This window comes from Oryzias latipes, chromosome 13 (assembly GCF_002234675.1).
Source record: "Oryzias latipes chromosome 13, ASM223467v1".
NCBI lineage: Eukaryota > Metazoa > Chordata > Actinopteri > Beloniformes > Adrianichthyidae > Oryzias > Oryzias latipes.
This window is the reverse complement of record NC_019871.2, coordinates 6,670,451-6,685,250: the sequence shown is the minus strand read 5'-3', so window position 1 is coordinate 6,685,250 and position 14,800 is coordinate 6,670,451. Positions and strand designations below refer to the sequence as shown.

The 14,800-nt window shown below is 39.5% G+C and overlaps 1 protein-coding gene across 8 annotated transcripts in view; it reads left to right on the top strand.

Moving 5' to 3' along the window:
• tenm4 (teneurin transmembrane protein 4) overlaps positions 1-14,800 on the top strand; it is a 211,425-nt gene that overhangs the window by 186,588 nt on the left and 10,037 nt on the right. For all 8 annotated transcript variants that reach the window (XM_023962051.1, XM_023962050.1, XM_023962049.1 and 5 more), the window contains 3 exons: positions 4,322-4,557; positions 8,252-8,548; positions 10,521-12,135. In XM_023962051.1, the coding sequence (XP_023817819.1) occupies positions 4,322-4,557; positions 8,252-8,548; positions 10,521-12,135 (2,148 nt within the window). The remainder of the gene's footprint in view (positions 1-4,321; positions 4,558-8,251; positions 8,549-10,520; positions 12,136-14,800) is intronic.

Genomic DNA, 14,800 nt, shown 5'->3' with positions numbered 1-14,800 from the left:
TATAATTTTCTTTACCAAAACGCAGGTCTTAAATCCACATATCTTTCTTTAGACGGCATGAGATTACCTAAATACAACACCTCCCAAAGTTAGGTATTCAAACAGAGATTCTTTTGTAGGCCTCCGCTAGTTTTGGTCAATAACTCTTTTTTTCTATTTTAGTCGTGAAAGGACTTTTGATTGAGGAGTTATTATTCCTGTTGTTTCCTATGGTGGATATAATACAGCAACATCTATCCATTGTCTATTATGGCTTAGTTCTATGTAGGGTCAGGGTGGTTGCTGGAACCATCCCACCTACTTAAGGATGAAGCTAGAGTTCACCCTGGACAGAGCGCCAATCCATTGCAACGCCACATATAGACACATAGATTGTATGCAGATGACCTCCGAAGCATGTTTTGGACTGTGGGAGGAAGCCACAGAGAAAATCCACGCATCCAGACTCCACACAAAGAACCCAGGGATTCAATTCAGGGCCTTCTAGCTGTGAAGTGACTGCTAACCCGTGCAGCCCTTTAACCCCAACAGTTGCAGTAAAATCTTTGGTGGATTTTGGATTTTCTGATCAAAGTCTGTCAGTTTGGGTGAAAGATTTGACTTCTTGGTGGTTTAAGATCAAACAGGAGCTCAGATTTCAAGATATGTGATGTGCATTTGTAGCTCATCTCCTCAAGAAAAATACTTATCCAGCCTGGAGATATCCAACATCTTAGCATCCACGTTTTAACCTTTCTCTGTTCCTACCTTAAAGGCAATTCTAACGTTTTCTTACCTTTTTAGCTCATGATGCTCTAAAAAGAAATAAAGCCATGGCTTTTTAGGGTTGGGGAAAATCACATTCAGCCAAAATCTGAACTTTGTCCACATGCCCTTTTCCATCACTGCACAACCTCTGCATTTTCTGTGATAATTGGTTTCTTATCTGGCCGCCCAGAGGTTGTCCAAAATGGCCTTAAAACCACTTTCTGCTTTTCCGCTAAACAAAAACAAGTCATTTTACAGCAAAGGAGGGCATAGCAGCTGTCACTAGAAGACAAAACTTAAACAGAAGTTTATTTAAAGTCTGATATTTTATGAGATTACAGCTAAAATTGCTCTTCTCAAATAATTTGCCATTAAAAAAAGTATTTTTTCTGTGTCAGTTCTGTGTGATTTTGCTCTAGTACATAATGTGACTTTAGCTTTAATATTATGAGATAAGTTCAGAATTCTTGATTCGGACTTGGAGAAGTGGAACTAAACCGAGTTTGTCACCACTTTTGAGTTATAACACTTAATCAAAGCAGTATTTGCTTTCCATCTTTTTTCTAATAACACGGTGTGCAGCTCTTTTTTTCCCAGAAATGAAAAAGAAATATTGATTTTGTGTCATGAAAATAAATCAGAAACACAGAAAGGCTGGTCTCTACATGACCCCCCAGGAAATAATCTTTTTTTTCTCTCCTCCTCGTTCGAGTTTTATGATACGTTACATGGGTCGGGCCTCTTGTGTCACTAATTACTCGTCAATAGTTTTGATCTTTCTAGGAAAAATGAAGTCACCTTTGCTCCACTCATGTTCTTCTCTGTCCGCTCAAATCGGATTTGAAAAGTTGAATATTTCCTGCTGTCTGTGTGCGAACCTGCACCTGAAAGGCGACATTGCAACAGTGTTGTTCAGAGGCGTGCACAGCCATGTGCTGGAAACATCTGCCTGCAAGGACAGAGACGCCAGCCACGCCGCTGTTAATTAATTTACTGTTGTCCCCCTTGTAAGCTGGCAACGGTGTGATCACATACCACATGAATTTACTGCCCTTCAAGACTTTTTTTTTTCTCTGTTATCTGGCTGTTTGTTTGTTCTCGTCCCAGCAAGCCTCTGTGCCAATATGCAAAGCTGACGGCTCGAAGATTCGGGAGATGAATGTCAGACTCACTGGATTTTTATAGCCACAACTCCAAACCGTTGTGGAGCTGTCACATTATTTTGAATTATATCCTTTCTAGAAAAGCAGCTTCTTTAATATACAAGCGTTTTTGAATTGTTTTATTTATTAATTTATTTTGTTTCTTTAAAAATTCAATCTCAAAAATGAAAAATATAACTTTCCTTTGTTATAATCCAATTTCTCCCATTTATGTAAAAAAATTAATTTTAATCCAAATCATAATTAGGAGGATGTTGACAAAAACTGCTGTGATACATTTCTCTCCTGTTCTGACATCCTTTCTTTGGTTTAACCACTTAACAACAGAGATGTCGCTGGTGACATTTAAATAATACTGTACACCGTTTTTATCGTAACCGTAACTCCGTTTATGCGATCAACGTGAACCGATGTTCTGTTCTCTGTGACAGTCAGCTGATTCGATATCATTAGCCTCCAGTGTTGACATTCCTATGAATATCATAATTCTTCACCCGTTTACGCAACTATTGAAAATTGAACAGATTTTGAAGCAGCCTTGCGCAACACTTTGCAGTAGTAAGGCACTCATGCCATCAACGCAAATCTGCTGATTCCCGTTGATCGCGTAAACGGAAAAAGGTTTACGAAATGTCAAAGAGTTACGAAAATTCAAAGAGCGTGTGTTATTTAGGCGTCACGGGCCCCAGCTCCAGTGTTAAAGGGTTAATTTACCCTGATTTTATTTATTGCTTCTAGTTTGTGTCGCTTTTTCAAATAAAAGCATACGATAAATAACTGAACCTACATTTAAATAAACTCCTCCCACTTTCAGAGTATGAGTTTGAGTCTGACTCCTCTGTTGCTGATTCAAAGTTGCTATCGCTGGCAATATCCATAATCAATATTAATATACTCAATATCTATTCATTTTTCAAATTTCCTTTACTATAAAGGAAAGTTTTCAAGTAGTTGGAGATCTAAGTTACCAAAATATAAGTTTTCATTAATGAAAAAATTAATGCTGCAATTAAAAATGAGCAGAAAAGTGGATTTATACAAAAGGGTCACAAGAAATGCCATCAATGTCAGTTACGTGTATGCATTTTATTGAAATAAATCATGAACATTAACAGTAAAAAGAAAATCTGTCAACACAACTTTTTAGCACCAATTTGTCACATGTATGGAATTTCACAACATCAGCACAAATGTTTTTCTAAAATTTTCTTCGATAGGATTCCATTAAAAGTGCTGAAATGCTAGCCATTGCTGCTCCTGGAAGTGCAGTTTTTGTTTTTTTTGTTTTTTTGCACCAGTGAGTAGAAGAAAAAAAACAATTTGATGAAACTGGGATAAGAAAAATAAAAAAAGGCAAACCAGCATTTTAGTTTATTTTTTAATTCCTATAGAACAAAACTTTTAAAAGGCAGATGAAGCCCTGAGCTTTTCTTTTTTTGTAAACAATTAAAAAACACAAAGATCTGGCCCAAGAATATTGACATCTGGTGGCCAAGTTAACCAGCAAGAGCGCATCCAAAGCATGATTATAGTCTTCCCACGACAGAATTCAGAAAAAGCCAAATCTACAGATTTTTTTGCATTATAATAGCTCCTTAAAAATATTACTGTGCAGTAAAAGTAATATAATGCTTAAATTAGAAAAACAATGCATTGAGTCCCAGTTTGAATTGTGCATCAAGGTGTCCCTTTGAAAGGGTTTTTCCGAGTGGTCTCTAATGGAACACTGAAGTGTCGACATGATGAAAAGACATAGCGGCCTGTGCAAGGTCAGGCCCCGTCTCCTCTGCCTATTTCCCACGATGCATCAGCACTCCACACCCAACAGATAGAGAAGATGGAAAGTCCGTCCAGGTGATGCGTGTTGTTGCTCAGCGCAAACAAAAGGTCACTTTAAAACGCCAATTTTCATGCTAAGTTCATATTTGTCCTCGCTCAGAATGAAATGATGGGAGTATAGAAGGTGCCACCTCCTGCAGGAGGCATGTAAGGCGCTCCGTGGAAACATTAGTCACTGGTGTTGAGGTGGAACGTAGGCTGCTGTCACATCGGAGCAGTAATGGACAGGTTGGGATTTATCTCTGGTGAATGTGCATGCTCTGCCTTCTTTTGAGGCCACAGGCGAGCTTGCAGCTTTGATAGTTTTCATACCCCTGTATCCTTCAGGCTGCTGCAACAGCTGTAAAACTTTTTCTTTACTAGCCCTGTGAAATCTCTCAGTATTGATCTCTGTTGTCACTGACTCAACATCGCCGTAGCTGTTCGGCTATATATTCTGCTTCGGAAAGCTTCTTTTTTTGCTGCGGGTTGTTGTATTTGTGTCACTGAGAATGTATTCCTTCAGCATCAGCTGTAGGAAGATTGTTTCTTATCCCATAAAGCTTTTTTTTGTTGTTGGCCGACATTCCCAGATCAAGTTCGGAACAGCTACTTCATCGGCTTGGATGGGTCACTGCGGCTGGTTTTGGCCAATGGGATGGAAGTCTCCCTGTACACCGAGCCTCACCTGCTGGCCGGGACGGTCAACCCCACCGTCAGCAGGAGGAACGTCACCCTGCCCATCGACAACGGCCTCAACCTGGTGGAATGGAGACAGAGGAAGGAGCAGGCTCGGGGTCAGGTCACTGTGTACGGACGCAGACTGAGGGTAAGATCGCTGCTTGATGGGAACTGTATTTTTTTAGACACTTTTTATGATCAATTTGAAACAGTAAATGAGAACTTTAGAATTAAAAGTAGGAGCATCGCTTTTGAAATAAATTTCTATCTAGACTTTGAGCTTCCTTGCTGTATTCACATTGGTTTATTGAAATCGAGAAAAAAATCAACCATTTTTACATCTGCAAAGTTTTTGTCTATCAAAATGTAAAATCATAAATGGAAAATTAAACTTCTTTTGTTTATTCATTTATTTTCCACAAAAAATTCACGTGAACTTTCTTTTTTTTCTTTTATGAGGATGAATTTGTTATTGATTATTACTGATTATTAATGAAGCTATTGCTATATCATGTCAGCACTAGGCTCCTTTCCTCCGCTTCAGACTCTGTTGGAATTATGTTAATTGCGTAAACAAAAAAGCGCGTTAATTTACCTCGCTGAGCATCTATGAAACAAAAGAAAGAGGTATTGTTTTTCTTGGGCATGTAGAGCAAATCGCAACTTAGGTCAAGTTGTCTCTCACACTCTCTGCAAGGCAACACAGCTAATGGGGAGGTGCCACTTTGTCTGTCATTGGCTGTTCATTTAATGGCCTTGTCATCCCTTTGGAAGTGAGAGCTCCTAATGTATGTTACAGACAATGGCCCCGGGGGTGAGGCAGGAAATGGGAGCAGCCTAATGGCAAGAACAGAGGGGATGAGCAGAACGGGAATCATTGAGCGACCTTGAGTGACACGTCAAGTGATATTACGTGGGTGGCTGGGTGGTCGCGTGGCAGCATGCGGCTGGAAGGGACAGGCGGGGAGGTGGTGGTGGCGGAGGGGTGATTGCGGTGCCCTGACTTGACAGATGGTTTTTTGTGAGCAAAGTTAGTTGGTCTGAGTGGACGGATGGAACAGCACGGGTTTAAACACGTTTATGATTTGCTTTCATGTGCCTCAATCCCGGCATATCTCCATGGAAACCAGTCCACCTCTAAGTTTAGATAGTTTAATGAACTCAAATGAGACACTTTCCCACAGCAGGGGTTGAATAAAACTGATCGACAGTTTATGTTGGCTTAAAAAACATCTCACATTTCAAAAAGTAAAGCAGTGGATTTTTTTTTTAATCTTTGATTGCAATGTGAGATAAAAAATTAATTTCTGTTGACTTAGTGGAATACCAAAGAGATTTACTCATGAGAGCTGATTAAAGGCCTTTTTTGTTCCTGGAACGACGGATTGAGATTGTCATTTGACACAAAAATGTTTGATAGCGATCGAGAGATCAGATGTTCCTCTGATGTTTTATGCAGTTTGAAATGCGCTGGGCAAATGCAGCGAGCTGCAACAGTCCACCTTTTTTGTTTCCACACTCCTTCTTTCTTTGAGATGTTTCCTTCAGAGGTCCAATTTCAAAATGATTCCCCCCGAGTGAGTTGCCGTTCTCATGGGATCTTGAAATCAGTGCCGTCAGATTTTTTTCTTCTCTTTTTCTTCTCACCTTCACACTGCAGGAAGCATTTGCCCGCAAGATCCCCATCCCGCCAAACAGAGAGCAGGCCTCTTCTGCTTGAAATAGTCTCATAAAAGGAAGACGTTGCAAAACAAAACAAAAAAATGCCATCACTTTGACCCAAGACTGGATGTGGCACCAAATTTATTAGGTTTTACCCCCAACTTAAAGCATTAGACCAAAACAAAAAATGTTAATTGTAATTACTTTCCTCTGAATCACTCATCAAGGGACGGATGTCCTCTTTCACTTTTTCTCTTTCACATTAGCCATTCAACCGTTAGCCCTTTTACTACGCTGCATTTGGAAGGAAAATCTCCAAACACAAAGTGTCTTTGTATGCAGATGATCTATTGTTTTACATTTCTAATCCTGCCAAATCAGCTCCACTTATTATGGAGATTTTGAAAAACTTTGGAGAACTATCAGTTTATATAGTAGTCCTATTTCAGTATATAATTAATTTCTCCAAAAGTATATAGCTCCTGATGAACTCTAAAGCCACAGAAATTCCAAACAGTTTTAACACCTGTCCATTTGCAGTTTTGATGCAGATTAAATTTCTCAGAATAAATATTGTTTTTCATATTTTATATTACCGTATTTTCCGGACTATAAGTCGCCCTTTTTTTCATAGTTTGGCAAGGGGTGCGACTTATACTCCGCAGCGACTTATATTAGAAATAAATTGAAATAAATACATTGTTAACCCTCCTGTTATGTTCATTTGTGAGGAACAGAGATGATGTTCCTGGGTCAATTTGATTTATGAGGTCTGTTAAGAGTTGAGAGTATGTTAAGTGACTCAGAGAATCAGCAAACCTTTTTTTACAGTAAGATCTTGAAGGCTAACAATATAATATTCTTTTTTCCATTGATTTCATAGATTCAGAAATGCAATAAAAATGACAACTGTTTCTAAAAATACAGGATGAAAACAGAGTATTAGTTGGCCAATGATGCTTCATGAAAGGAATAAATAAATAAGTATGAGAAAGAATTACTGTGAAATTATGAGATAAACAGTCTGCTATGATTGTGTCATATGAGTTTGTGCAAGTTATTAGTTCTTGGTCTCAGATTATGTCAAATACATTTCCCGTCAAAATGCGACTTATAGTCCAGTGCGACTTATCTGTGTTTTTTCTACTTTATAATGCATTTTTGGGCTGGTGCGACTTATACTCTGGAACGACTTATAGTCCGGAAAATACGGTATAAATTTTTTTGTTGTTGAATAAATAATTTTGTAAAAAGCCACAGCGTTCCGTCTTTAGCATACTCTAACTTCTCGAACTTCAAAGGCGTAATTGTACAAAAGATGTAAAACTCCTGTATTTATTTCCACATCAGCTTCGACGCCCCCACCTCTCTGTCCGTAAATTGCTTTCACCGAATGCCTGTGGATTCCCGCTGCTCCTGATTCATGTGGATTCATTCAAAACGATCATCTTAATGAGGTGTCACTGGCTTAAGGGGCCTCGGGTGTAATCGCTCCCTCAGAATCGAGCAAACCTAAGCGTGTATTTCTCGCCACAGTACAGGAACAGTCAGGGTTTTATTTTCTGCCTGTTCTCTGATTAGTGGGATTTAAATAGGAAAAGAGACAAAAAATAAGGTTTTTAAACTGTTCTTTGAGCCCATTTAAGTCCTATCAGGCCAAATCATAGTCCTCCTTAAGGTAAACTCCAAAAATTAAGGGGAAAAATAGAGGTGTGGTTTAATTACAGCAGCCCCCCTTTGCTTTGACACACTAATCTCGTCTCCTCCTGATTTTAGTTTTTTTTCATCCGCAGTCTGTGATTACTGAAGCTGCTGAACTTAATGACGATGGGAGGAATGTTGGTCGATATTTTTGGCTGCACAGAAGCAACGTGCTTAAAGCCCACACTCTTCAAAGCAGCGTCTGATCTCAGTGAAGCCCGAGGTCACTGCTTTCAGCTGCAACGGGGCTCTTTCTACTAAACAAGATGTCCTTTTTAGTCTTTTTCTTTCACAAATTGTTGGAACCCCTACTTAGGACAACGAATGTTAACAATCATTGAATTCAGTGATCGCTGTCTCTGCAGGGCAAAATCTTTTGTGACCGTTTTTATATTTTGTCCTAGAAAACTGAGAAACATTGTCACTTTATTCAAATAAAGTGTTTGTTTGTTTTTTATTTTCCGCTTTGTCTCCAATAGGTTCATAACAGAAACCTGCTGTCACTGGACTTTGATCGGATCACCCGTACAGAAAAAGTCTACGACGACCATCGGAAGTTCACCCTAAGAATCCACTATGATCACGCCGGGCGGCCCACTCTGTGGGCACCAAGCAGCCGTCTCAATGGAGTCAACGTGACCTATTCCTCTGGGGGGCATGTGGCAGGCATCCAAAGGGGCACCATGTCCGTTCGCATGGAGTACGACCAGAACGGCAGAATCACCTCCCTCATATTTGCTGACGGCAAATCTTGGAGCTACACTTATCTTGAGAAGGTACGCTTTTTCTGGAGTGACAAAGGAAAAGATGAAAGTCTCACTACCATCATCTTTTAAAAATGCAGTTTTTAGCCAAATTTGTTAAAACCTGTCTCATTTGCAGGACATAGTTTCTGCAGAGTGGCAGTAGCTGATTAGAAAGACACCTGTGAATTGTGGGTGGTACTGTTGGTGCAGAGCAAACCCGCCCCCATTCCCCTCACTGTTGCTGAGAGCTAATAGCAGAGAGCTTGCAGCTTGTTCAGCATATTTTCTAAAACTCAATACACTCCTCTTTAAACAGCATTTCAGTCTGCTCCTGATTAAGAAATTAATTTTCTTAATATTTGTCATCCATCATCAGAAAAACAGAACATGTTCAGAAAAAAAAAACATGATGCTAATTGTATAGGGGTCTTTGGGAGGAAATGACCATTTTGGAGTGTTTATGCAAGCAGGAAGGTATGGGATCAAATCAGGATCAGGCTAAATTGAATGAAAAATTACATTGTATATTTGAAACCTATTTTAAACTCAAACTTGCCAGGTGCCAAGTTTACGTCATCGTAAACTTGAAAGAAATATTGAAACTTTGAAAACGATATATTGTAAATTTAAAGAAATACTGACAAATTAAATTTAAAGAAAGTTTTAAACCTAAAACTGTTAGCAAATAAGAAAAAAAATGTTAGTACTTACAGCTGTCGTTTTGTAGTTTGTTTTTGTGTTGCTCTTCAATTTCAGTCCTCAAATTACAGTTTCAATTTAGAATTTTGTGGTTAGCCTTGCGTGTGTCATCCCTGCTCTGATGTGGCATACAGTAGTGAGACATTTACTATATGTACTTTACATTTTAAACTTTTTTTTGTCAACTCTAGGTCTATTCTTGAAATGAATCTGATTTTTATTCAGTTGATCTTTATTTGACCTCATTGTTCCTGCTGCAACGATGCAAAAAAGTTATCTAGTCTTTTATTTCTGAGAAGTACCACTTCAAAGTGAACAATAGCACAAAAAAAAAAAAACTGTACCATAACATGTCATGTTTTTTATCAAGGACTTGCATTTCTAAATTTTATAACTAATATCGCAATTTCCAATCTTGGAATTATGTAGGAAACTGGATTTAAAGTCAGTTATTCATTCACCATGTTAGTGCTGCACACATGGAAAGAGTACAGATATCAAATGTCATTAAAAAATGCTTGTTGCAATGTAAACATTACATTTTGTTACCGGCTGACTACTGAGTTTGTCCAAAAAAAGACAGAACACTGAAGGATGCCACGTGCTGTTCTGAAATCAAAGTGGTAACTATGGTGTGAAGTGAAAGGCTTTTATTTTTCCAATTTAAAAAACTTTGCATGAAAAGATGTGACTGTCACCTTGTTTGTCGTTTGGAAAACTTTTCATTCACCACTGATGGTGTGTGGGCTTGATGAGGGAGAAAACAAATTATAATATCTGTTATAAAAATTATAAAAGATTTTCTTTAGTTGTAGTTTTTTTCTGTGTATTTTTTTTTCAAACTTAAAGGGCTAAAGGCACCATTTAGCTATGAAAAAAAGGGGGGGATCCTTAAAAAGTAATATGTTGTTGACAAAAACCATATCATTCCAGATTTGAAGAAATTTCAAATTAATTCAATAATTTTATTTTGAAAGCACAAACTGAAACGAAGCAAAAACCATCTCACAGAGCTTTTATTCATTATAATCCAATTCAGTCCAAAAAATTCTAGTAAATCTAGATGATCCTAATTCTGTGCTAATGGACTACACAGGTGCCTGATTATATCGAAGGGTTTCCTGATCTGAAGGCCAACCAAGCTTGTTTCTAATCTGATCTAGTCCTCTTTAATTTTCTTAAATATCCGAATGTTCTTTCTGTTGTTTTTTCTAGACTTTGTCATTCTGCAGTATGCGTCACATCTGGGCTCGTCTTTACATACCTCTTCCCACCTTCTCTTCTCTTCTCTTCTCTTCTACAGTCCATGGTGTTGCTGCTCTACAGCCAGCGGCAGTACATCTTTGAGTTTGACAAAAACGACCGACTTTCCTCGGTAACTATGCCCAACGTCGCACGGCAGACCCTGGAGACCACTCGCTCGATTGGTTACTACAGAAACACCTACCACCCCCCTGAAGGCAACGCTTCGGTTCTCCAGGACTACAGCGAGAATGGCCAGTTGCTGCAGACCACCTTCCTGGGGACGGGTCGCAGGGTCATTTACAAATACGGGAAGCTCTCCAAGCTCCTGGAGATCCTATATGACACCACCCGCATTGGTTTCTCCTATGACGAAGTGGCAGGGATGCTGAAGACGGTCAACCTGCAGAGTGAGGGCTTCACCTGCACCATCCGCTACCGTCAGATCGGCCCGCTGATTGACAGACAGATTTTCCGGTTCAGTGAGGAGGGAATGGTCAACGCCAGGTTCGACTACGTCTACGACAACAGTTTCAGAGTAACCAGCATGCAGGCCGTCATCAATGAAACGCCGCTGCCGATTGACTTGTACCGGTACGATGACGTGTCAGGCAAGACGGAGCAGTTTGGCAAATTTGGTGTCATCTACTATGACATAAATCAGATCATAACAACTGCAGTAATGACCCACACCAAACACTTTGACGCTTACGGTCGCGTGAAGGAGGTCCAATACGAAATTTTCCGCTCGCTCATGTACTGGATGATGGTTCAGTATGACAATATGGGCCGTGTTGTAGCCAAAGAACTTAAAGTCGGCCCTTATGCCAACACAACACGCTACACCTATGAGTATGATGCTGACGGTCAGCTCCAGGTGGTTTCCATTAATGATAAACCCCTGTGGAGGTACAACTATGACCTGAACGGTAACTTACACCTGCTCAGCCCTGGAAATAGCGCACGTCTTACCCCGCTGCGGTATGACATCAGAGACCGCATTACTCGGTTAGGAGATGTCCAGTACAGGATGGATGAGGACGGCTTTCTTAAGCAGCGAGGGAATGACTACTTTGAGTACAACTCAGCTGGCCTCTTGACTAAAGTCTACAACAAAGTCAGCGGATGGAGCATCAAATATCGCTACGACGGCCTTGGACGAAGGGTGTCTAGCAGAAGCAGCACCGGCCACCACCTGCAGTTCTTTTACTCTGACCTGTCCAGCCCCACTCGGGTCACCCACATGTACAACCACTCCAGTTCAGAGATCACCTCGCTGTACTACGACCTACAGGGTCACTTGTTCGCCATGGAGCTGTACAGTGGGGACGAGTTTTATGTGGCGTGCGATAACATAGGCACGCCTCTGGCAGTGTTCAGCGGTTCGGGGATCATGATCAAGCAGATCCTCCACACTGCCTTCGGGGAGGTTTACCTCGACACCAATCCCAGCTTCCAGCTTATAATCGGCTACCAAGGCGGACTGTATGAGCCTCTCAGCAAACTGGTCTACATGGGCAGGCGGGATTACGACGTTCTCACAGGCCGCTGGACAACGCCGGACCATGAGATCTGGAAACGCCTGAACAGCGACCACATAGTGCCGTTTAACTTGTACATGTTCAAGAACAACAATCCTCTCAGCAACAATGAAGATACAAAGTGCTACATGACAGGTGAGCTCCCTCAAGGTGTAGACATAAAATACAAAAGGCATTATAGAATTTTAAAAACAACAGTGATCCCTCACGTTACACCTTTGGCAGTCTCACTGTCTCGCTGATTGTTTTTAGTGCAATTTTGTTTATTTTTTTGCTTTTTTACAACACACTTTTACAGCGCTCTGCAACCTGCAACTCCAGAGCTACATGAGGCTCTCTGGCTGAAGAAAGATAAAATAATAGCAATTTTTTTAAAGTAAGGGTCATTAAATTAGCTTTTACTTAATATAGATTAGTTAAATTTATAAAGGTAAACCCCTGTGGAGTACATCAAGGATGTAAAAATCTTTACATCCTTGATCTTCTATGGACCTAGAAGATCAACTATGTTAAGATTTTTACATCCTTGATGACCTTAACAGGGCTTTTTTGCTTTACTCTTCCTCCAGAATGCACAAATTTCAAAACTTTGGTAAAAAGTCTGCTCAGTTTATTTCACGAGTTTCAACTATATATTAACTAAAATGGCACAACAATGGTTAACAACTGTCCAGAAAAGAGCTGCTGAACTATATAGATATCTTTTTTTTACTTTTTTTTCTGAATAATTAACCAATGAATCCACGTTTATATTTAGGTTAACAGCAGTAGTAAGTATGAAAAAGGATGATGGTTTACCAAAATACACCTGCGGTATACCAAGAGAAAACGCTATATTTGTCCAGCTTTGTTAAAAACTTTTTGTAGAAGAACATTACCTACTCTGGGATGATCCTACTTTGTACAGGGTGTCTTTTATTTTGAAAGGAAGTCATATAAGCATAAAAAGCAATTTTACATTAAAAAAAACCCCACACATTTTTCTTTGTGTTTCTGTTTGTTACTGCCAAAAAAGAAATTTGACTAATATTTATTAATAAAGAAAACAATATAGTGAATTTAAAGTATTTACATTTTTATAAAGGGCACTAACTATTTTCAGAAATAAACAAGCCCTAACGGCTCTCTTACTTGTACGGCAGATCATTATTGTACTTGGCAGATTTCACATATCGCGGCTTATTTTTCAAACGTAAGCCTACGATAAAAGGGAACACTGTATACTTCAAATTCTCTATGGAAAAGCAAAATGCAAACATTTAAATGGATCAGGAAAATGGAGTTTCTTTTTTGAAATATTTGAAATTTCTTTGTTACATCCAATTCAAGTGAACGAAGGAGTTCCTGTAAAGTCCTTGTTTAATACTCCATGCTCAAGTGATGCGTTTTGCCCAATTTCATCCGAAAATAAAAAGAAATAAAACATTTAAATCTTCAAAACTATTAGTAAATAAAAATTACTAAGACTTATGTCACATTTTTATGTGAGTGCCTACCGCTCCATTTTATTTATTTGTTTTCATTGCTGCTGAAAAAGCAGGAGGAAAAAAAGCAAATAAGTGCCTGTTAAAAGGATTCATTAAAACACACAAAAGGCAAATTATGAAATAGTTTATTTAAGTGTGTTCATCTTCTGTAGCATTGATGAATAAATGTATCAATGTTTTGGTTGTAAACCGTCATCTCTGGTTGTGGTTTTCAACATTAAGTTCTTGGTGTAGCTGTCTGGTTTAGCTAAAGAAAATGTCTGTAACAATATTTTTTTATCAGACAACCTCAAATTAATAACAAATCCTTTATGTAATTTTTTTTCAATTTTCTACATTAAAAGCACCAGTTTAATAATCGATGGAGCATAAAATCACTCCTGGGGTAGCAGTATAAACATTCAAACTGTTTGAAGTTGCTTCTTCTTGCATCAGTTGGTTCTATTTGCTGTGTTTTTATTCTGATCAAGCATCACAGAGGAGAACGGCGCTCATCGAAATTCAACCAAAATGCGGTGCGTTCAAACGCTTCCTCGTTGGAATGTGGAGGTCGTGGTTTTATTTTATTTTTTTTGTTTTTTGGCGTGTGTGTGCTCACACGCATCCCCGTCACTTCAAAAGCTCTCAAGGGAAACAAATCTGTGCTGTAAAGACTTCTCTGCTGTCGAACGCTCTGATCCTTCCCAGAAATGTCCTCTGTTCTTCCCGGTGTGGAGGAGGTGAGTGGCAGCAAAAGCAGCCCAGTGGGGAGGAAGCACACAATGGATTCATTGAAGGCACAGCCAGGGCTGCTTGTTTCAGTTTCTGCTGCTAGAAAAGGGAAAGTGCTTTGTTAAAGATCCTCGATAAACACTGTAGTCAAACCAGTCGGTCTCTGTCAGAGCTCATTCACAAGTGTGGGCTTCTTTTCTCTGCAGTGAGGTCATTTAGATAGTGTTTTCCTACTTTATCCATGTAAAGGAAAAAGGCATTAACCCAAATCCTTTTAGCTAACCTGTCCATCCCAAAAGTGTTTGAATGTTACAGACGAGTGGAGATGCTGTAGTGAGTCTCCCTCAAGGGTGACCGACATTTACATCTCTTTCGGTAAACTGCCAGTGTTCTTTCATTGCCCTCAAGAAACGTTTTGGGAAAAAAAAGAAGCTTTGAAAAGGGGGACAGTCGCAGTCCAGAACTCCGGTTCCCACCAGAGCTCCGCCCCCCTTTGGGACACCCAGAGTTAATAACGTATTGTGTTGGATTGCTGCAGCACTCGCCACTCAAGTGTTGGTGACTGCTTTTGGATGAGCCACATTAACATGATTGCGTGGATT